Source organism: Scleropages formosus, chromosome 23 (assembly GCF_900964775.1).
Source record: "Scleropages formosus chromosome 23, fSclFor1.1, whole genome shotgun sequence".
In the NCBI taxonomy this organism is placed as follows: Eukaryota; Metazoa; Chordata; class Actinopteri; order Osteoglossiformes; family Osteoglossidae; genus Scleropages; species Scleropages formosus.
In genome coordinates, this window is record NC_041828.1 from 22,301,603 (window position 1) to 22,325,359 (window position 23,757).

A 23,757-nucleotide genomic window follows, 5' to 3' on the forward strand; every position below is an offset into this window, starting at 1 on the left:
GCTACTTTTCCAAATAAACTCTTTGTTTGCACACTTCAAGTGTTCCAGTGCTTTGTTTCAGGGAAACCTCCAAAGAACGGTGTACCTTCCTTTTCGGACACCACAACCGTATAAAAAAAAAAAAGGCTAATTTTCTTAAGCTATTGCCACCATGGTATTGTTTGTACAGGATCCTGCTATTTAAGGAAAGGTTGTACTGGAATTTTGGAAAATGCTAAATCATAACCAGAGTACACAGAAGCTATGGGGTACATTTAGCCCTTTTTTCAACACAGTACCTGACTTGCGCACTGTGCCAGGAGTGCTGACCCCTCCCCCAGCTGGACTGCCACCCGGCACAGTGGAACCAGCCTTCTTGGTCAGCAAGCTGTTGAAGAAGTTGGCGAGGACACCCTCGCTCGTCTGTCCACCTGAAGGCAGTGGAAGAAAAACTCAGAGCCCCATTAAGGTGCAGTCACACAGTGGCGACAACAAACTGCACGACGTTCATGTTTACCTATTTGTAATCAGTGTATGAATAGTGTGTCGCTGCTGTGCTGCTACTGTGCCATGTTGCCAACTGTTAGTGCACGTGTATTATATGTAATGGTATAACAGCTCTGCAGATCTACTAGTGCCAAGTGTGTGTTAGTTCACATATGCTCAGAACCAGATTAGCAAGGCTGAAACACAGGTGTGTAGAGCACTGAGAAAGTGAATGTCCAACCAACATCAAAGTGCAGCTTCAGTGTACACTGTTCAGTCATTTCCACAATGGAATGCCCCAAGAGTAGACTGGATGTACCTTTTACCATTATATGTCACACACATTTGTTAATCACTTGCAGCCCCAGCAGTAATGTACTATGGTCAGTCTTGGAACTTATTGACTGTACTGCATTTGTATCGCACTTCAGCAATTAATTTTCCATCCACAGACTGCAACCATGGGCCTTTTTGCTCACAGGTCTGGTAACCCTTGGACACACCCACATACCACTGCCCCCCCCGCCAATGTGCGACACAGACTTAGCCTCAAGCATACATGTAGCAAGATCAGGCCCCTATCTACCTGTCTGCATGGGCATTGCACTGCCTGCATTGGTGGCTGCTGAGCGGTTTGTGGTCCTCGGTGACCCCCCCGGGGCTCTGCTCGATGTGTCCTGTTTGGGGAAAACATACGTATACATAAAGCATGGATATATAAGATGCGACAAATAAAAACAACATTCCGAAAGTGTAATCCACTCTGGAGAGCTGAGATGTTAAAACTGTACTTCCTAGCACGTGTAGCAGCCCAAAGTCTTCAGCCGCATTTATGAGTGACACAAACCACACATGGTTTCCACGGTGACCTACCCATAGTGGCTGCATCTTCTGGACATTTGTTTAACATCCTCAAGTGTTGTGAATATTTAAATATTTATAAGCCTTTCTCTCTGTCGTAACATTGACAGTGTTGGTTATCCCACTCTTTATTCAAAAATTTCTTTATTCATATTTTACTTTACTCAGAGTAACTCACTGTAGCTTGTTTTCTGTAACCAGATACATACTGTTGTATTTCAGTATCACACAGCCGGACACCAGCTGTGGACTGAATCTGCAATCCATTCTCTACTGGTGAGGGCACAGGTGCCCCACAGGGAAGTGTACTGACCATAGGTCGTCCGGCTGCCGCCGCAGGCTGCTTTGCTGTCAGGGACTGGAAGATAACCAGAGAGGAGAGGGCGTGAGAGTGTAAGGATGCACGTGTGTGGCACAGCATGGCACATGGCTCAACTCAACTATCTACTCGTATGAAATAACGTGAAGCTTGTGGCACAGCGCACAGAGTCCAAGATGAATCATGTTTGAAAATATGCCACATATCCTGCGGGCACTGCAAGCCCTTGTGAATCTCCCTTTTCACCGCCCAGTGAGATTCCTGCAAGAAATATGTGAACGTGAAGAACTGGTTTGGAAATAGGTGAAAGGGAAGGAAGGCTGTTGCTCGCCCAGATTCATATTTCATCGAGATTATTTGCATACTCGTATCCAGCAGAGAACCATTTCTTCCAGCAGCACTCAGCTCCCATGGTTGCAAGCTGGTGTCCTCCTTAAATACCTCAACATTTACACATTAAATATCCATCCATCCATCCATCTTCCTCCGCTTATCCGGGAACGGGTCGCGGGGGCAGTAGTCTAAGCAGAGCCCCCCAGACTTCCCTCTCCCCGCACACCTCCTCCAGCTCCTCTGGGGGAACCCCAAGGCGTTCCCAGGCCAGCTGGGAGACGTAGTCTCTCCAACGTGTCCTGGGTCTGCCCCGAGGCCTCCTCCCAGTAGGACATGCCTGGAACACCTCACCAGGGAGGCGTCCAGGAGGCATCCGGAACAGATGCCCGAGCCACCTCAACTGGCTCCTCTCGATGCGGAGGAGCAGCGGCTCTACTCCGAGCTCCTCCCGGGTGACTGAGCTCCTCACCCTATCCCTAAGGGTGCGCCCAGCCACTCTGCGGAGGAAACTCATTTCTGCCGCTTGTATCCGCGATCTCATTCTTTCGGTCATGATCCAGAGTTCATGACCATAGGTGAGGGTAGGAACGTAGATCGACCGGTAAATTGAGAGCTTCACCTTACGACTCAGCTCCTTCTTCACCACAACAGACCGGTACAATGACCGCATTACTGCATTACTGCAGACACCGCACCGATCCATCTGTCAACCTGCCGCTCCATTTTTCCCTCACTCGTGAACAAGACCCCGAGATACTTAAACTCCTCCACTTGAGGGAGCAACTCCCCCCAACCCAGAGGGGGCAAAGACAGTATTTTGCTGAACATATTACAGTACTTTACTGAAGTGATCCAAATTATTTGAGCCACACAGAGATCTGATTTGCAAAATGGGCTGAGGGCCACAACTGGGCCTGGACCACATGCCCACACAACCTGCAGTCTGAGGGCACAAGGGCTCAGCATCATGTATGCTATCAATCTTGCGGTTCACATGTGCCACATACTAGGGGCCTCCGGGCCATTTAAAATGAAGAGAAGACAGCATGCTGATTTCCTTTGAATGTACTGAAGTGTACAGACTGCACTCCCCACCCAAGGCGACACCCCACATGCCACCACTCCATACTGTTACCTGCAGTTTTGTTAGAAACACTTGGTCGTCTTCTGCCAAGATCTCCTTTTCATGCACAAACTGAAAAACAATTATATATTCAGTTAAACCCGAAGAAACCAAACTTTCAACTCTAAGGTAACATCCCTGACAATCCAGACAATTTCTAAAGCAAAGTCTATTGTTTCATTGTTATTATTGTGATATAAATGGTTTCTTCTGAATAGCTCATAGGAGGGTGTGGTGGTGCAGGGGGTTGGACCGAGTCCTGCTCTCCGGTGGGTCTGGGGTTCGAGTCCTGCGCGGGGTGCCTTGTGACGGACTGGCGTCCCGTCCTGGGAGTGTCCCCTCCCCCTCCAGCCTTGTGCCCTGTGTTACTGGGTTAGGCTCTGGCTCCCCGCGACCCCATGTGGGACAAGCGGTTCAGATGGTGTGTGTGAATAGCGTATCTGTTGTACAGTGCCGTGAAAAAGTATTTGCCCCCTCCCGGATTTTTTTCTTTTTTTTTTTTTTTAAAACTTTTTTGCATATTTGTCACACTTAAATGATTGAGATCATCAAACAAATTTTAATATTACACAAAGATAACCCGAGTAAATACAAAATGCAGTTTTTAAATGATGATTTCATTTATTAAGGGAAAAAAACCTACCTGGCCCCATGTGAAAAAGTAATCCCCCCCCCGTTAAATTATGAATGAACTGTGATTAACCACATTTTTTGGAAAGCTGAGTTAAATTTCACTTGCCACACCCAGGCCTGATTACTGCCAGACCTGTTGAATCAAGAAATCACTTAAACAGAACCTGTCTGACAAAGTGAAGCACATCTCAAAAAGCAACACATCATGCCACGATCTAAAGAAATTCAAGAACAGATGAGAAACAAAGTAATTGACATGTATCAGTCTGGAAAGGGTTACAAAGCCATTTCTAAGGCTTTGGGACTCCAGCAAACCACGGTGAGAGCCGTTATCCACAAATGGAGAAAACTTGGAACAGTGGTGAACCTTCCCAGGAGTGGCCGGCCTACCAAAATTACTCCAAGAGTGCAATGATGACTCATCCAGGAGCTCATAAAAGAACCCAGAACAACATCTAAAGAACTGCAGGCTTCACTTGCCTCAGTTAAGGTCAGGGTTCATGATTCAACAATAACAAAGAGACTGGGCAAAAATGGCATCCATGGAGAGTTCCAAGGCGAAAGCCACTGCCAACCAAAAAGAACACAAAGGCTCATCTCATCTCACATTTGCCAAAAAACATCTTGATTATCCCCAAGACTTTTGGGCAAATATTCTGTGGACTGATGAGACAAAAGTTGAACTTTTTGGAAGGTGTGTATCCCATTACATCTGGTGTAAAACTAACACAGCATTTCATAAAAAGAACATTATACCAACAGTCAAACATGGTGGTGCTAGTGTGATGGTCTGGGGCTGCTTTGCAGCTTCAGGACCTGGACGACTTGCCATAATTGATGGAACCATGAATTCTGCACTCTACCAGAAAATCCTGAAGGAAAATGTCCGGCCATCAGTTTGTGACCTCAAGCTCAAGCGCACTTCGGTTATGCAGCAGGACAATGATCCGAAACACACCAGCAAGTCCACCTCTGAATGGCTCAAAAGAAAAACAAAATTAAGGTTTTGGAGTGGCCTAGTCAAAGTCCGGACTTAAATCCGATTGAGATGCTGTGGCCTGACCTTAAACAGGCCGTTCATGCTCGAAAACCCTCCAATGTGGCTGAATTAAAACAATTCTGCAAAGAAGAGTGGGTCAAAATTCCTCCACAGCGATGAGAAATGCTTGATTGCAGTTGTTGCCGCCAAGGGTGGCACAACCAGTTATTAGGTTTAGGGGCAATTACTTTTTCACATAGGGCCAGGTAGGTTTTGACAGCTTTTTTCCCTTAATAAATGAAATCATCATTTAAAAACTGCATTTTGTATTTACGCGGGTTATCTTTGTGTAATATTAACATTTGTTTGATGATCTCAATCATTTAACTGCGACAAATATGGAAAAAAATAAAAAATCAGGAAGGGGGCAAATACTTTTTTACGGCACTCTGTGCATTGGCCTTTAGTACTTCTGTAAAGCATGTTTAAATGTAACTAATCTTGATATGCAGTATACTCTTTTTGGATGCTAAAAATACAAAATACCCAAGAGTTTTATGGAAACCCAGTGAAATGGACATATTTTGCTTAAGAAAGGGTTTGGAACAGATCCATTTTCTCTAAAGGATAAATGTAAAATCTATGCATAGATCCCGCATGACAACATGCATTTCTGAAAAAGTTCCCTTTTTACTGAGGACAGTATGAAGCGGGGGGGCACAGTGGCACAGTGGGTTGGACCGGGTCCTCCTCTCCAGTGGGTCTGGGGTTCGAGTCCTGCTTGGGGTGCCTTGCGACAGACTGGCGTCCCGTCCTGGATGTGTCCCCTTACGCCCTGAGTTGTGGGTTTGGCTCCGGTTCCCCGCGACCCCGTATGGGACAAGCGGTACAGAAAATGTGTGTGTGTGTGTGTGTGTGTGTGTGTGTGAGTGAGTATGAAGCAGTCATCATTTATGCCTCTCATCATTTACAGCCAGAGTCTTGGATACAAATTTAAATGGGAACCATCTCATTCTGGCCACAATGGAGGTGTGCGAGTGCAGCACAACTCATCCTTACCTTTCTCACGGGTGGCTTCACTATTACATCCTCAAAGTTGTCCTCCACTTTTATGGTCTGGAAGTTCTCGTGCAGTATGGCAATTTTCTTCTCATTCTCCCACCCTGCCGGGCTGAGCAGCGTGAGAGCAGGCGGTCAGAGGTCAGAACAAGCAACACAACTGGAAACACTCTGAAGAATATTTGCCACTCATCGCATTCCCACAAGAGCCGTGTGCCTTCACGATATCACTGTAAATTATTAACTATCCCATTAAAGAGCTGCACCTTCAAAAATTCCATATGGGGAAAGGGTAATGAAGGGACAAGACTGAAGTGAACACACGCCATGGCTATGAAAGCCACAAGGAGACTTACATAAACACTGCATCTTTTTCCACAACTTGAGCCGCAATGCTGAAGGGAAAGCCGTAAAGCCTATGGACAAGGTACTTATACAAGATGTCCAAATTCTTATTCTCCTTCACTGATGTGTACAGTAGTGTTGCACCATCTGGGAGACTTTGGTCAAGAAGATTTTTTTCCCAGAGAAAATAATTTAATTATTTGGGTTACAATTAAGACAAATCCTCATACTGGACTTGAACTGTTCTGTGCATATTTGCCTTGTGATTAGCTAAGACCATTTTATTGTATGGACCAGCGATTCCTGGTAATCGTTTGTCTGAACTGCATAAACTTTATTTTATAAACAATATTGAGACATAATCAATGTAACAGGATAATACAAATACATGCAAGCATATAATACAACTCAAAGGCAAAGGGTAAAAGTAGCTGGCAAGGGGTGGTCATTCAGCCCTACCTAAGAAGATACAAAAAGCAAACAAAATAAACAAAACAGTTTTTAATCTTTCTATTTTGTAAGTATATCAGAAATGTGTAGAGCAATAAAACAAATTGACAGCTCAGCAGGTCATCTTTGATTTCTTCATAGATCCTGCTTCTACAAATAAATCCTTGATGGATGCACACTGTGTGCCCATCTTGGTTCTGTGACTACTACAGCACACAGCACCAGGGTGCCATGTTGGCTCCAGTCCAGTAAAGGATACACTGCAAGCAGAAGCGGCGAATGTGTGATTGAATGAAGTCAAAGTGCTCATCTCTGTAGTCCTGCTCCTTCTCCAGGCTGCTGACAGCATCACACTGCAAGGGGGACAGAGGACAGCAGGCATTTAGACACACACATGCACACACGTGTAGACAAACACATAAGGAAAAACTCTGAGCTGTCAGCTGTTCAGAGTGTGTCTCAGTGTATTGTGTAACTGCAATCTATGGTACTTCTGACAAACAAAGGATGAGAACAGTTGATGCCAAACTGAATTCCTGGAAGGCGGTGCATTTGCTCTTTTTTCTTCCAGTCACCTCCCATTTTTTAACTGGTCCAGTTGTTCTGTAATTACATTTATTGTTCATACTGACTTTTCCCTGAACACACAGCATGTGGTATTTCCAGAATGTACATTTCCAGAGCAAAGGGCACAACACTTTCAAAATTCAGTTATTGACTTAGCACACACTTTTCTTTTCTCCAGGACAACATAAAATGAATATCAAGTAGTATTTTGTATGTGAAGATTCTCAATCATCCAGGTCATAGCATATCTTAAAACAAAGGCAACTGGATTTGCAAGAGTTTCCTTGAAAACATTTCACCACTCATCCAAGTGGCTTCTTCAGTTCTAAAAGAGTGGTGGGGAGTTTTTGTTTTAAACTTGGAACATCTATGGGTGGAGCCCATTTGAGACTCACATGACTGGGGTCTGTTAACAACCAAATAATCACCTGCCAATTGGAGGATATTATTGAAATTAACCTGGGTGGTGTCCTGTTTTTCTACAATTAGCAGTACTTAACAACCCATTAAGAGTCAGAACCACCAGACCCAAAGTGTAAATGAGTGGGAAACTTTTTGGGGACAGATGCTAAAACTGTATTGTATGTGGTTGATAAATTGTGTCTCAGTCCACCTCCCCTGTTCAGAGAGGGGTTTTCTAATTTTACATAGATGGCTTCCTTCACTCCTCTTTCAAACCATCTGTCTTCTCTGGCTAAAATATGTATGTTGTTATCCTCAAAAGAATGTTCCTTGTCCTTCAGGTGTAGGTGGACTGCTGAGTCCTGACCTGAAGAACTAGCTCTCCTGTGTTGAGCCATGCGTTTATGAAGGGGTTGTTTTGTTTCACCGATATACAGGTCTGTGCATTCCTCAGTGCACTGAACTGCATAAACTACATTTAACTGCTTTTGCCTAGGTATTTTGTCTTTGGGGTGAACAAGTTTCTGTCTCAGAGTGTTGCTTGGCCTGAAATGCTTGAAGTCCCTTATGTGGCTGGAATATCAGGAAAAACTCAGGAGGATTTTCAACAAACACCATATCCCTGTGCACTTCAAGCCCAGCAACACTCTGAGACAGGAAACCAAACAGGACACCACCCAGGTTAATTTCAATAACAGCCTCCAATTGGCAGGTGATTATTGGGTTGTTAAGACCCCAGTTATGTGAGTCTCAAATGGGCTCCACCCATAGATGTTCCAAGTTTAAAACCAAAACTCCCCACCAGTCTTTTAGAACTGAAGAAGCCACTTGGATGAGCGGTGAAATGTTTTCAAGGAAACTCATGCAAATCCAGTTGCCTTTGTTTTAAGATAAGTAGTATTTTACTGACACTTTTTTCCCCACAGTTACTTAAAGCGTTAGATACATTGCATAGAACTCCCTATGGTCATTCACAGATCTACAACATATACACCAGAGCAATGTAACACACACACACTACAGGCAGTTTAGAGTCACCAGTTCTACCTGCTGAGCCCTCTGCTACCCATGGAGGAAAACAGGGAAATAAATAACGGAGACAAGGCCAGGCACGAGAGATGAGGTAGCACGAACATGGATGTGAGTTTCACACATGTCAGTAACACTGTTGGGCCCATGGGTGGCGGAACATGCTTCCTGGATGAGCTCATATGCAAATAGGGAGGTGGGGACTAAGAAAGAAAGGTCTATGTTTGGGTGTGTGTGAGCATGCTCACTCATGCCCTCACCTTGGTACACACCACTATGAGTGGCACTCCCAGGTTGTGTGTCAGAGTGCTCTCTCCCAGGGGTAATAACACGCTCTCCCCGTCAGTGTCAGACGTTGTGATGTTCCTCCTCTGGGGGGAGCTGCTGAGGTCACCACCCGGCTCCATGTACTCCTGGAACTGCCGCACCACTGGGGCGAGGGCCAGGGAGTAGATGAGGGGCACACAGATAAAGAAGAAAAGGTACATCAGTGGGGAGGTAGATCACAGTGACATCAGCACACTGTGAAAACACACATTTCACACACCAGCCACATTTATTTTACATTAATTCATTTATCAGATGCTTTTCTCCAAAGCAACTTTCAATGAACATTATGTAGTGTTATCAGCCCACACACCTTATTCACCAAGATGACTTATATCAGTGAAACACACTTTCTGTTTGTCACACACACACACACACACACACACACACAATATGGGTGATTTTAGAGTCACCAATCCACCTGAACAGTATGTTTTTAGACTGTAGGAGGAAACCAGAGGACCCAATGGAAACTCACAGACACTCATGCAAGCTCCACACAAACCGAGAATGGATCAAAACTACATCCTCTCGCACCACAAAGGTGATATGAGACAGCTAGTGTGCACATCTGACTCTTTAAGCAGAGCAGCTTACAGTGTTAAGTGACTTACACTGCTTTTCCCATTTTTACAGCAGGGTAATTTTTTACACTTTCAGTTCAAGGTAAGGATCACATCCTTCAAATGCAAGGCAGCAGGTCAAACCACTGCCCCAGTTTGGCTGTTTTACACACTGCAATGAAGTACCAATAGATTTCCATTTTTTTCACTTCTATTGTATTTCAACAGATATTGCAATACTAAAGACACTCAGAAGAGTGTGAAGACACTCTGGACTTTCCCCACAGATGACACTAGCATTAAAGATGCTTTCTTGAAGATTCCAACCACCTTATGGGGATTTTGTACTGATTTTATGTTTTTTTAAGGTGGAGTGTGGCTGTAGTGAGGAGTAAAAAAATCATGGATGTGTCTTTTGGGAGCAAATTATTTGTTTTGAACATTTACATCTACATTACATTTATTCATTTAGCAGATGCTTTTCTCCAAAGCGATGTACGTCTCAGAGAAAATACAATTTGTGCATTACAATAGGAGAAAGAGACATAGCTACAGACATGTGATTCTTAAGTAAACCTAGTTTGTTTCTTTCCACTTTATGCACCGAAGTTCATCACACGAGCAGGTGCTTAAAACGCAGGATAGACAAATTCTGAGTTATTTAATTATGCATATGGTCACTGTGCACGTGTGCCAGTGTTGGGAAGCGGGGGGGGGGGGGGGGCGTAAATGTGACCATGTACAAGGAATTTCACACAGACAGTGCATATGACTGATTGTTAATTTTTTCTGCAGAAAATAAGATTTCCTGAGTCCATGTCTCCGTGGAGTGTGTGTGTGGGGAACACTGACGGCTGTGTGAGACCTCGCTGTACGTACGCTTTCGCTCCATGTCCCTCATCGACTCTGGGGGGAGCCGCAGCCTGTCAATGTGCTCGCGGAGGACACCGGCCCACTTCTGCAGGGAGTCCATGGCGGTCCACGGCCGCGACATGTCCACCACCAGCAGGGCAGCGCTGTCGGACACGTTGTCCCGGTTCACAGCAAACTTCTGCAGGCCCTTGTGATAGAGGTCACCATCCAGCACCCAAGCATTGCACCGCGTGTCGTCTGAAGCAAAGAAAAAGGGTCACATGTTCCACCTCCAGCGGCTCATTAACCACTGAGACACAGCGTGCACATTCTGCAAGTTAAATAACAGAGCTTTTTGTACACTGGCTCCTTGAGTTACAAACATCTGACTTGTGAATTTTCAGACACAGGCATCTGGAAACTTATGTATTTAACATTTCACTCGTCTGTTTTCTCAGAGTTCTGTTTGTTGTGCAGTGAGCATGACCTGCATTACAGCATCCAGATGTTGGCTAGCAGTGAAATGCACTCAAAGATAATCGGATTGTGTTTTCCAATTGTCTTCCACAGTGTTTACAGCTCCTCTATGATGAGACAGATAAATAGATGAAGCTGAATGTTGAGATTTAAATATTAATGTTACTTAAAGCTGATAAAATCAATTCTTTATGAGAAGTAAACAATCTTATCCATGACTCGTGACTTAGTAGTCAATATGACTTGGATTTATGAACAGCTAAAAAGAGTGAACAAAATTTCCACAGTACTGCATTTTGTTTGTAAACACAGAAACTAGTGTAAGGGTAAAGGAAACCATAATTTACAACCATGATGTTTGTTACTCGTACTGTAAACACCACAGATTTGCACGCTCTCCTCCACACAGCAGTCATTCCAGTTACATGATTTCTGCTGTGGACTGCAGCTCCATGTGGAATCAGCTGTGCACCCAGCACTACTTGTTGTTCAGTATGTCTTTTGCCCCATGAACAGGCTGAGAACACACAGAGCTGGGTTGAGGGCTGAATTTGAACCCACAACCTATGGGCTCATCCTATTGTGCACTGCAGTCCCTTCACCACTCCTCGACCAGGCACAACCGCACACGCACCATCAATGTCATCGTCATGGACGTTGAAGTAGAGGTACTCAAGGCCTCTGCCCTTCAGGTACTCCTCCACTCCCTGCAGCCTGGCCACCAAGGTGGTTTTACCACAGCCCACATCACCTGCAGAGCGGAAGGTAAAACAGCGTATCACTATAGTGTTTCACTGCAGCAGGAAAAGCAGCACAGGAACACACATGCTGAAGACCCCTAAGTATGTTTACTACAACAGCATACTGATATCTATTCAGCAGCACAATGGTACAGCGAGTCGCATTACTGTCTCACGGTGCCTTGAGTGGTGTGAGAGAAAATGGGTTCGATCCCCGTTCAATCCGTTTGGACTGTCCATGTCTTCCCTGTGTGGATTTCCACTGGGTGCTCTGGTTTCCTCCCATAACCGAAAGACACTTCAGATGGATTGGTGATTCTAAAATTGCCCATAGTGTGTCAGTGACAAACAGAAAATGTGTTGCACTGGTGTACGGATGAGTGACCCATTGTAAGTATCTAGCAGTGTAAGTCACCTTGGTGAAAGGTGTGTGATAACATAGTGTTCATTGGAAGATGCATCAGAGAAGAGTGTCCGCTGAAGAAATAAATGTATAGATAATAAAATTCTTTTCTTCAAAGTCACACACTGATTATTTACAGTTCATTAATTTCAGCGTATCAGGGTAAGTACTTTTCTCAAAGGATCGGAAGCTTGCTTCCTTCACTGTAGGTGACACAGCTCGAGACACTGCCCCACCTCCTGCTGCCCGGCCGCACATTAGCGGATTCTTCCTATTCTTTCATCTCTCCGAAGACATGTGCAGTAGCTGAATGTGAGAGACGCAGCAGTACAGCAGGCGCCTGTCCACTAATAGTCGCTGCGCTATAGCGTACTGCGGCGCCGGGGTCCGGTGCGCGTGAAAGCGGGTCGCGGCGGGGCTACTGAGTACGAGAGGCTCGGCTCGCTCGACAAACTAAAGCGCGCGAGAGGGCGCCGCCCCAGCGCGCGGTGCAGGCGCCGCGTCACTCACCCAGGACGAGGACGCTCTTCCCGGAGGGCAGCTTGGAGCGCGAGTGCGCGGACACCTCGCTCAGAATGGAAGACCTGCGCACGAGACACGCACAGAGTGAATCGCGTTTCATGGCTCGCACGCTTCCACACAAAGACAGCAAACGTCCCCGTTGAGCCCGGGCTAGGCCCGCGCCGTTAGCACGCGCGCTAACGGAGCAGGCGCCCCTCCCGCCCACACCGGCGCTGAGAACAGCATCCCTGGGACCCCCCGCCCTCGAAACCCACCACAGGTTGTGTCCGTCGTCCTCGTCCCCGCTCGGCCCCTGTGGGAGCGCATTGCCGGCGGCGCGCTGCACGGACGCCGAGCAGCTCCTGTCGAGCGCGGCCATCTTCGTGGGCTGGAGTCGCGCGGGCGGGAGCCCGGATGTGTCCACGAGGCTACGGGCGCGCGGGGGGTCACCTGACGGCTCCACGGCTCCACGGTGCTCGAGCGCAGCGCCTGCTGTGTTAGCGTTCCCGCGACCGGAACAGCGGCGGCTCAGCACCATGGACAGTGCGCGCGAGCGCCGAGCACGAGGTCGCGCGGCACCGACGTTAGCTCCGCAACTAGGCTCTTCTGTCCGACCGCATCGGTGACTAGAGCCGCACGTCCTTTGCATTTGCATGTAGTACTGTACTTTCTCATGTTCGCATTTACATTCATTCGTTGAGGTGGAGGCTTTGCTGCAAAGCCACATGCAGTGCATCGGTTATTAAGAATTATTAACGACATTGCTACACAAAGGCGTATAAAGTAATGGATGAAGACTTGTAGATACACTGTTCCAAAGAACAGTTAATTAGTAAAGCAGCACCATGTTTGCCATTGCACGGTACACCGGTAAAGTCAGAAGTGGATCTGAAAGAGATGGATTCGAGACCTTTCTGGAATGTAATGCTGAGAGGGATTCAGTAGCTCTGAGGGACATAGGGAGCTCATTCACCTGAAGGCTTTTGATTTTGAATCCCTGTGAGTGGGACCAAGCAGCTAGAGGTGAAGGAGCTTTGCACACAGGTTACGGCATAGTGAGTGGTCAGGTCCTATAGTTATTAGGGAGCAGATTTCCTGATCATCTGTAGTCTACAGTCATAACCAGACTCTAGAACCTTGTACATGCCAGGCAGAAACACAAAGTCGGTCTTCATCCAGAACTGAGCCAGAAAGGTATGGAACCAAAACAGCAGGGAACCAGAACTGTATGGAACACTAACACTTTGGAAATACAAGGGTGTTGGAACCTATATGTATGCAACTGGGAGTTGTGTAGACCTAGAATGGTATGGTCCTAAAGAGTACAGAACAAAACAGTGTGGAACTAGTTTGTTAACTGGTTAGTGCAACATTTCTCAGAATCATCTCACTGTTTACAAGACAATCATCCAGTAGGAACCCTGTATAGGATCTGGAGCTGCAAATGCCCCCAGTGCCTCAAATATGTGGCCTTCAACTGCACACTGTGATATTTAACAAGTTCCTTATGGTTCCTTTGGTGCACACATGGTTCTCAAGCTGAAAAGATTAAATACACCAGAAGCAGTGCTGGTCCATCTCCATGAGGAAGTCCACCCTCAGCTTCCCCATCGGTGTGTGGTTTTTGGACTCCACCCGGGACACACCTAGACCACAAAGCATCATTTCTCAGTCAGCAGATGCAACCCCAGGCTGTGAGCTGAGCAAACTGCAGCCTCTCCACAACTCCAGGAAGCAGAAAGAGAACAAGCAAGATCTGGGCAGACCCTTCCCACCCAGCTCATCACATATTCTAGTCCCTCCCTTCTGGGAAGTGACACAGGGCCATCAGTATTCAAACAAGAGGGCACAGAAACAGTTTTTTTCTCTCCAGCCATGTCCCTTATCAACCTCCGAGGTGCATCTCACAGTCCATATGCACTCTTGAATGGAGATGAAGACGCCACTGTCAGCATCCTGCTGCAAAGTGATTAATTGCAACTACACTTGCTGATGTTTAATTTTCCTGCCCATATTCCCCAGATGTGTCCATACACAGTCATTGTGCTCTACTGTTTGCACTGGTTGTATAATATTTATTATATCTGCATGGCACTGAACCTTAAAAATGTAGTACATGGCTTAAAAGAAGTTTTGTGCTGTTCTGTATGTCAAACTGTGTGATGGAGTTGCCTGCATGTCAAATTGCTTGCATGTAGAAATGTAATGGGCCAAATAAACGTCACTTATTATGTTGGAAGAGATCCATAAATGTATGATGAATATATACTAAATATATATGTAAATATCCACACTGTGTGTGTGTGTGTGTGTGTGTGTGTGTGTGTGTGTGTGTGTGTGTATTTTGTTAAATGTAGTTCGGATAAGACTCGGTACTGAGGCCTTCCGATCAGTTGCGGCTGCAGGTACAAGTCGACTCGCCAGGGGGCGCTGTTGCTCCGTTCCAGTCAGTGGCTCGCGCGCCCTCCCGCTAAACGAGTAGCGTTAAAAAGTGCGGTGAAGCGCTGAATCCGGAGCCTTTCACTCGCCTGACGGAGCGCAGAGGCGCGCTGCTCGCACCCGACGCACCGAGTATGACCCCGGCTTCTCTGCGTGCAGCGCGCGCCTTCTGAGAACCAGCTAGGGGAACCGAAATCATAAAAATAAGGAAGTTTTTTGCATTATTGCTTGGGAGTATTTGTTCACGTTCGCAGAAGGTGAGTGAGTTATTCTGTGTCTGTAGACTGTCTTTCCTGTCGCGCTTTGTGTCCCACGCGCACGCTGTGAAAGCAAGCTGTCTTCGGAGGCCAGCCAGGCGGTTGTAGGTTAGAGAGCCCTGCTGTGCCTCTGCGAAGGGTTCCGCACTTAGACAGTTTCATCGCCGATTCCGGCGCGCAGCATGAGTACTAAACTTAAATAGACAGGAAAGGTTTCAGTAATATGTATCGTTTATTATTACATAAATATTAATTATAGGAATTTTTTTTAAAATTTAAACTCATAACTCTCTAAATATATTTGTTTGCATGCTTTGCATTATTATATTGCCATCATCCTAGATTCTAGAGAACATTACTTCCCCACCGTAAATATAATGATAACTTACTATACTAGCGCTGAAGACAGTGCTCAGTTAGCCTGTTCAAAAACGTGCAGTTGAAAAATCTTTTCACCTATTTGAATATGAATGTGTAGTTTGTTTAGGCCATCTAAAACATTTGGATTTTCTCTTTGCTGGATTTCGGTGCAGCGTACCTGGCAGGTGCGCCACATACGGAGCACAGTTTTATTCAAATAACGGGCAGGTAGAGTAAACGTGTGTGAGCCGTGAGGGATCTGGGTTAGAGCTGCTGTAACTTACACAGCTTTTGTCCAGGGAACCTGCAGAGAGTATTTCACACACTTCTGCAACCCAGTGGCATTCCTCAATGAAGCACTTTTTCTGTTTAATTACATTTACATGGTTTACACTCCTGAAAGGTGACTGACACACACATCTACAGTACACGTCTTCTTCACACACTTTTTCTCATACACTTTATCCCACACTCCTCTTCGACAAACTCCTTTCAACAAACACTTATTCATCTTTCCCAAAGTTATGGAACTTTCTAGTGTTACAATTGCATGTACAACTGGATAGCTATGTAATCAACAGAAGTCTCAGAAGTTGACATTTGAAGTAGGTTATATAGTAGAATCATGTAATGCGCAAAGAAGGAAAGTTTAACTTTCTTTTTGTGATTTTCAGTAACGTTATTATATTTACACTGGGCCAGAGCTGTGTTACCATGGCTACCTTAAAAAAGTGCCAGCACATTGTCAGTTTGCAATAATTATGAATTAATCTCCTATATTATACGATTTATCATAAACAACAGTAAGCATCTTTTTGGACCAATATTTCACAGAGGAAAAAGTCATAAAGTCATTTCACTGATACGATTCAAATACTGTGACCATCCACCGTTAAAATCACCTAATATCCGTCATATTTATATGCATGATGAAATGGAGGGGTGCGGTGGCGCAGCGGGTTGGACCGGGTCCTGCTCTCCAGTGAGTCTGGGGTTCGAGTCCCGCTTGGGGTGCCTAGCGATGGACTGGCGTCCTGTCCTCGGTGTGTCCCCTCCCCCTCTGGCCTTACGCCCTGTGTTACCGGGTAAGCTCCGGTTCCCCATGACTCCGTATAGGACAAGCGGTTCTGAAAATGTGTGTGTGTGAGATGAAACAGAGGTTTCTTTTCTCTGTTGTGTCCTGAGCCTTGCTTCAGCAAACCCTGATGTCAGCACTACAAGCTCAGTAGTCAGCTCATTTTCTGGATAAATAACTGATCTGTGTGATATTTTACAGCAGGAGAGTCACTTCCCCAATGTTCTAACCATAGATATACACAGATAGGTCATGGCATCATGTTGGATGACTCCACTAGGCCAATATATTAGAAAAATACAGTCGTCAAGAGGTACAAAATGCTATGTGTTTAACTCTATCAGTTATAGAAATAAATACAGCAAGGAGAAAGGCTTGTCATTTCATAAATACTTCAGTTTCTTCTGGTGTAAAAAAACTCTTAAGGGGCAATTTATGTTCCTAGCAAGTGAGTAAATACAAGAACAAGCCAAGTCCAGACATTATGTCACGAATTTGTGCAGCGTCTACTGTGTACTAAATCTAGATCAGCAAACAAAAGTTAAAATATTTAAGTAATCTGATCTTCAGGAAGGAAAAATGTGTGGTAGAGCTTCGTAACTGAGTTTGACTAAGTAATTGCTATTGATCACTTGTCAGAGCCCTATTGAGAGTTTATTTTAACATTAGGATACATCAGTTTGTGAAAGAACACAATGTGAAAGGGACACATTGTTAGACATAAATATACAAAAACTGTACAGTTTAAAACACAATAATGTGATGAGGCAAAGAAAGATTTGTACAAACAGTAAAATTTTACGGAAATAGTTCAGTTCAGTTTATTTCTCCTATATATATATATATATACCTACGATAGAAGTAAAACTGATATGAAATCAAAGATGGAACAGTAACTTTGTATATTTACATTTAAATATTACAAATACATAAACTGAAATCGATGTAATTAAAACTATTTTGCCTATGCTATAATAATAATATTGACTATAGTATACTTGTACTACTTACACTATTTTTCTATGTATAAGAAGGGAACAATTTTCCTGAAAGTTTGTTCCATTCTGTTTACATGTTATAATTTATACTTTTTAAAGAGAATGGAACGAACTTTCAGGAAACCTATCATTACACTAAAACATTACATTACATGTCATTACATTAGTGGGGGGTGCGGTGGCGCAGTGGCGCAGTGGGTTGGACCACAGTCCTGCTCTCCACTGGGTCTGGGGTTTGAGTCCTGCTTGGGGTGCCTTGTGACGGACTGGCGTCCCATCCTGGGTGTGTCCCCTCCCCCTCCGGCCTTATGCCCTGTGTTACCGGGTGGGCTCCGTGACCCCGTATGGGACAAGCAGTTCTGAAAATGTGTGTGTGTGTGTGTGTGTCATTACATTAAAACATCATTACTAAAAATCTCAAAAAATTATATAATTTATACTTTTTTGAGATTTTTGGTATATATACATGACAGGACATCAGTATTTGCCACATTTACTTGTATGATATGAAGGTGGCTACGTTTAGATCTATAAAATCAGCAAGAATAAATTTATTATTATCATGGAAGGTCAACATACCATGTTTTTCAGGATTTGGGCTGCATAGTTGCCAATCATGAGGCTGTTTTTTTGAGAAAAAAGTTAGTCTTTTTCAGGTAAGTTTGTGAAGAATTCCCCCAACCTGTAATCGCATAAGTTATTGCAATAGTATCATTTCATTGTAAATCTATAAGTTTTTAGTATTTACATTAATATTTATTCATTTAGCAGACACTTTTCTCCAAAGCGACATGCACACACACACACACACACACACACATTTTCAGAACCGCTTGTCCCATACGGGTCACAGGGAACCGGAGCCTACCCGGTAACACAGGGCGTAAGGCCAGAGGGGGAGGGGACACACCCAGGACGGGACGCCAGTCCGTCGCAAGGCACCCCAAGCGGGACTCGAACCGCAGACCCACCAGACAGCAGGACCGTGGTCCAACCCACTGTGCCACCACACCCTCAAGCAACATGCATTTCAGAGAAAATACAATGTGTTCATTACATTAGGAGAAAGAGAGACATAGTTGCAGACGTGATTCTTAAGTAAACCTAGTTAGTTTCTTTCCACTTTATGCACCAATGTTCTTTGCATGAGTAGGTGCACAAAACTCAGGATAGACTAATACTGATCATCTTCCGACAATTTTTTTTCTTAATTTTTATTTTTAAAAAGGCTACACAAACATTTACATACAGTACAGGACTAGTAGCTGTGTAAAGGCTTATCTAGGATGATCATACAGTCACAGTGCATGAACGTTTACACCATACATTAGCTGGAGAGATCTTGGGCAAAGTGAGTCTGGAAAAGGTGAGTTTTCAGACCCTTCTTGAATGTAGACAGAGTTTCTGCAGTTCTGAGTGGGAGGGGAGGTTATTCCACCACAACTGAGCCAGAATCAAGAACCTCCGCGCTTTACCATTCATGCACGGGACCACCAAGATGTGCACAGACAGATGTGGAAGAGTGTAGCAGTCTGGTTGGGGTGTAGTGGTTGATCAAGACTTGTAAATAGCTAGGAGCAGTTCTACTGGTACATTTGTAGACAATAACCAGGGTCTTATATTTGATCCAGGCAGATATAGGAAGCCAGTGCAGAGAAACAAGTAGAGGAGATACATGGGAACACTTTGGCAAGTCAAACAACTCGTTCAGCAGCGTTCTATATTAGCTGTAGAGGTTTGATGCCAGTAGAGGGAAGGCCACACAAGAGAGAGTTGCAGTATCCAGACAGGATGTCACCATGGTCTGGACAAGTAGTTGGGCAGAGTCAGTTGTGAAGTAAGGATGAATCCTGCGGATATTATGCAGAATGTATCTGCAGGTTTGGGTTGTGACTTTGATGTGCTGAGAGAAAGATTGACTTGAGTCAATTATCACTCCCAGACTCTTAGCCGAGGAGGTAGGCAAAATGAGTGAGTTGTCCAGTTTGATTGATAGATCGTGACATCCTCAATGCAGTTTAATTCAATTCAACATTTATTGACCAAAAAAATTACTTGTGGAAAAACAACAGAATTATAAACACTGAGCAGCAAACTTCTAAGTCTCTTTGGTAGCCAGATACCATCTGGTTGTTACGCGGAACACAGGGAGCCAAGACGGCTGAACCCAAGTGCAGCGTTGTTCGTTAGACGTTGAGAGAAGAGGCAAGGTCTCAAAACCAGGGACAGGCGAAGGGTCGGTCGATTGGCGAACAGGACAGGAATGAGAATCCATGGACGTGGTCGGAGAATGAAGCAAGGAGTCAAAAAACCGGAGATCGTGGACAGAGCAAGAGTGTAGCAACACGAGGAAGGGCGGTTGTCCCAAACGAGATTCCGCAACGGTACGGGAGCTGAAGAGGGTCTTTATAGGGTGAGTGATTACTCATGAGCTAGTGCGGAGTCAGGTGTTGTTGCTTGTGTTGTGGGCGTGGACGTGACACTGGTATATATGGCTACAATAACAGAATGCTGAGATGATAGTATTTTCTGTAAATTAGTACAAATCCAAATCCTAGGACAATCTATATGAAGAGACACTATGACTGTAGGCTGATGAAATTACTCTGTTAATTATGCAGAGGAAGCTCTTCATATGGGAAACCAGGTAGGTTTGATATGTCACCATGTGGAATCTTTCCAAAGACTCCAGCACATCAGTTCATGTAAAATATAGTTTAAACTTGGTCATGTTTAAAGTATCAGAGAGAGAGAGAACTCAACATCCCAAAATGTTTATTTTACTACTGACAGTAGCCTATACCATAGCCCAATGCCTATGTACCAATACTGTATATGTACATGTCAGTGAACTTCCTGGCATTGTTCAAGTTTTTGTCTAATTGATATTATGTCTCTGGTTTGATCAACTGATAGAAAATATATTTAGCTTTGAAATAAGCTACATTTCATGGAAATCGGTTGAGAATTGCCCAAGATAGAAGACTTTTTAGAAGAAAGGTAGAGTGTAGCCAAAGCCTTGTGCTTTTCATTACAAGTGGAAATCATTTTTCCAATCTGGCAGACAACGTTGTGGCGCATAAGTTATTATTGGGCCTATCTATGTATATTTGTGGTTCTAGCAGTTACCATCTCACATAACATATATACTTTACTGTATATGTATTTCTTATATGGGAGGGTGAGGTCTGGGCCAGACATCCCGCTCACTTAGGGAAAGTGCACGCACAATACATCGCCTTTCCTTCCCGGTGTAGTGATTACCACATGGCCACTGTCTGGCTTGCCAAGCAGGAGGTCGCTGCAAATGGCCTCGCCTATACTACTGCATCTGTAGCAACACCTTCTCGTTGGTCCCCAACGTTTTCACAGAGCTTGCTATGCTATGGCATGATCGAGTGTCCGACGGTATGACTGGATGGGTAGGCCGGACTCGTTAGCCATGGTTGGCAGCCAGTCTAAGAGAAGGACAACTTTGACTCCAAACCCGGGCAGATGAAGCTGGTTAGCCGTGTCAGGCCATCGATCTAGAAGAAGGACACTCCAATGTAACACCTACAACCTGGGGACCTCAGTGTCAGTTTCCCAGCTTGCTAGGCCGTGGCAGATGAATCACAGGTGTAAAGGGTGGGGCCAGTACTGCGCACACTGTGCTCCACCTAAAAACTTCACTGCACAAGCTTGAAGGGCACGCCCACGTCTACGAGCAGCATCACCATCAAGCCCTGCAGTGATGTGAAAGGGGCAAAACGGCAGGTGGAAGTTAACAGTGGAACGACTTTACCTTGCAGCTGCTCCGGCGGGACCTGCCTGTCCCACATTGACCTCGTTAGCCACCAGCGAGCTTGCAGCAGACGTGGGCAGCCCCCTCCCTAAATCTTCGTTTGCGAAGCCAATCCATGAGTTCTCATATGTAATCAGTGGATGGTAGTCATATCACGTATCCCAGTTTGGTACCCTCATTTTAAAGTGTCTTGAGCCTAGGCAGGGCCAAAAATGCTCAGGCAGTTTTATTAGTTTCTTTGCGATATTTATTTAATTATACTTCATAAGACTATCTTACTGTGGCCGATTCTGAAAGGCTACATAATCACCTGCAGCCATTGCAGGCGTTGCATAATCGCAACCGCGTCATGGTGGCACTGCCATCCATCATTTTTTCCAAGAGTGATGACTGTATGGCAGCGATAACAGGCATCTTTCATCGACATGCTGCTGTGGCACTGCCAAGGAACTCAACTTGGGCAGAAGGTGGCCAAAATCTTCTGGACACGCTCGTGGGGCATCATAAAGCGCTTATTCCTTTTGCAGTGAAACATCACTTTGTTACTTTGTTTAGCAGATGTTTTTCTCCAAAATGACTTCCATTGAACACTATATAGTGTTATCAACCCACACCTTATTCACAAAGTTGACTTACACCCCTATATACACTACTTGGGTCACTCATCCATACATCAGTAAAACATGCTCTCTGTGTCACTCACACACTGTGAGTGACTTACGGTCATAAATCAACCTGAACAGCATGTCTTTGGACTGTGGGAGAAAACCAGAGCACCCAGAGGAAACCCACACAGGCACAGGGAGAATATGCAAATTTTACAAAGACTGAGTGGGGATGAAACCCACATCCTCTTGCACCGCGCAGGCTCTACTCGCTGTGCCACTATGCTGCCTCTTGGGTCAACCATGCTTCTGAATTTTAGTTTTTCCTTCAGATGTTCATTTTGCACTGTTTTTCAGAAAAGGCTCAGTGACTGGATAACTGCCAACACTTGGATGGATTTTTGGCGCTTAAAGCCATTATCATCGAGTTCCAGGGGCAGTAAAAATGTGAGGTGTGCCACTGTTACTTGGTGGAGCGCAGTACAATGCCAGTGATATGTGTTCACACCGGATATTATGCTGTATATTCTGCCGTATAGAATCCAATATAATACGAGAGGATGTGACCTTTTGAATGCTTTCAGGTTTATGAGCAATAGGCATTTGAGGAGAAGATCAGGTACTGTGGCTGTTACAGCAGGTATTAACTGAGCATCTTGGGAGTGTTTAACCCTCATGGCAAAAGCTGCAGAGCCTGCTGACCAGCCAGAGGACGGCACTAGGAGTGAGGGGAAGGTTGTTCAGCTCTTTCTCCTCTTATAAAGCTCCAGCAGCTTCTGGCTTCTGCCAAGTGAACCACCTCCATGGCTGGGTTATGAATGCCTCATTGTTAAGATGTCCATTAATGAATTACTTATTATTTAGGCTCATTAACATTCATACATTAAGTATTTGTACAATGATATGTTAATGGTGTTGTGATTACCTCATTAATGATGACACACCTAAAGGTTCAATTATTTTTATAGAGTGTTCTTCTCATGCAGTGACACAAAGCACTTTAACACAGGCACAAGGGAAGAAAAACAAATAGATCATATAAGAAACAAAGAACACAGCTGACTAATGACTACCATAATCCAGTACTTTTATAGAGCTACTCGCCACAAGGAAAGGAACAAAAACTCTCAGCTGAAAGTTGAGGGAGGAAAAACCTCTGGGGGTCCAAGGGCCAGTGGTTGCCCACCCCTTCTGGGCATTCTAGATTTAGTAACAATTCTAAGCCAGTTAACGACTAATAATGATATTGTTGCTGTATGGTATCTTGAATCCCAAGCTCAGCATGGAACATCTTGTCCATCATGGTAGTTCGTCATCATCTTCAGTCAGCATGGGATTCATCTGTCGCCACTGGCCGGCCTCCTCAGGTCATTATGTAGCGAGGCAGTGCTTGACAAAAAGAAAGAACAGAGTTGGTCATTTGTAACTTTAAGTCAATTTAATATGTATTTGTATAAAGGTGGACAGGGGGTGCGGTGGCACAGTGGGTTGGACCACAGTTCTGCTCTCCGGTGGGTCTGGGGTTCGAGTCCCGCTTGGGGTGCCTTGCGATGGACTGGCGTCCCGTCCTGGGTGTGTCCTCTGGCCTTACACCCTGTGTTACCGGGTAGGCTCCGGTTCCCCGCGACCCTGTATGGGACAAGCGGCTCTGAAAGTGTGTGTGTGTGTGTGTGTGTGTGTGTGTGTGTGTGTGTGTGTGTGTGTGTGTGTGTGTGTGTGTGTGTGTGTGTGTGTAAAGGTGGTAAAAACACCCAAGGCAAATGGAATTACATTTTGAGGTGGAATGCCTGAGTGAACATGTAAGTCTTTAG

At 44.9% G+C, this 23,757-nt stretch overlaps 2 protein-coding genes across 3 annotated transcripts in view; one reads left to right on the top strand and one right to left on the bottom strand.

Moving 5' to 3' along the window:
- Positions 1–13,654, bottom strand: part of LOC108927967 (cytoplasmic dynein 1 light intermediate chain 1-like) — a 35,055-nt gene extending 21,401 nt beyond the window's left edge. The window contains exons 1-12 of one of the 2 annotated variants that reach the window (XM_029248468.1): positions 12,704–13,652; positions 12,438–12,511; positions 11,419–11,535; positions 10,335–10,565; positions 8,826–8,995; positions 6,827–6,920; positions 6,129–6,264; positions 5,773–5,884; positions 3,114–3,173; positions 1,640–1,684; positions 1,052–1,142; positions 279–410 (exon numbers count right to left, since the gene is read on the bottom strand). In XM_029248468.1, the coding sequence (XP_029104301.1) occupies positions 279–410; positions 1,052–1,142; positions 1,640–1,684; positions 3,114–3,173; positions 5,773–5,884; positions 6,129–6,264; positions 6,827–6,920; positions 8,826–8,995; positions 10,335–10,565; positions 11,419–11,535; positions 12,438–12,511; positions 12,704–13,164 (1,723 nt within the window). In that variant the 5' untranslated portion in view covers positions 13,165–13,652. Of the gene's footprint in view, positions 1–278; positions 411–1,051; positions 1,143–1,535; positions 1,685–3,113; positions 3,174–5,772; positions 5,885–6,128; positions 6,265–6,826; positions 6,921–8,825; positions 8,996–10,334; positions 10,566–11,418; positions 11,536–12,437; positions 12,512–12,703 lie in introns of those variants that run through there. The other variant, XM_029248469.1, reaches the window with a different exon arrangement.
- Positions 13,655–15,062: 1,408 nt separating this feature from the next.
- The window catches only part of cpne4b (copine IVb), a 40,154-nt gene continuing 31,459 nt past the window's right edge, over positions 15,063–23,757 (top strand). The window contains exon 1 of the mRNA XM_018741671.1: positions 15,063–15,124. The gene's annotated coding sequence lies outside the window, so the exon portion shown is untranslated. The remainder of the gene's footprint in view (positions 15,125–23,757) is intronic.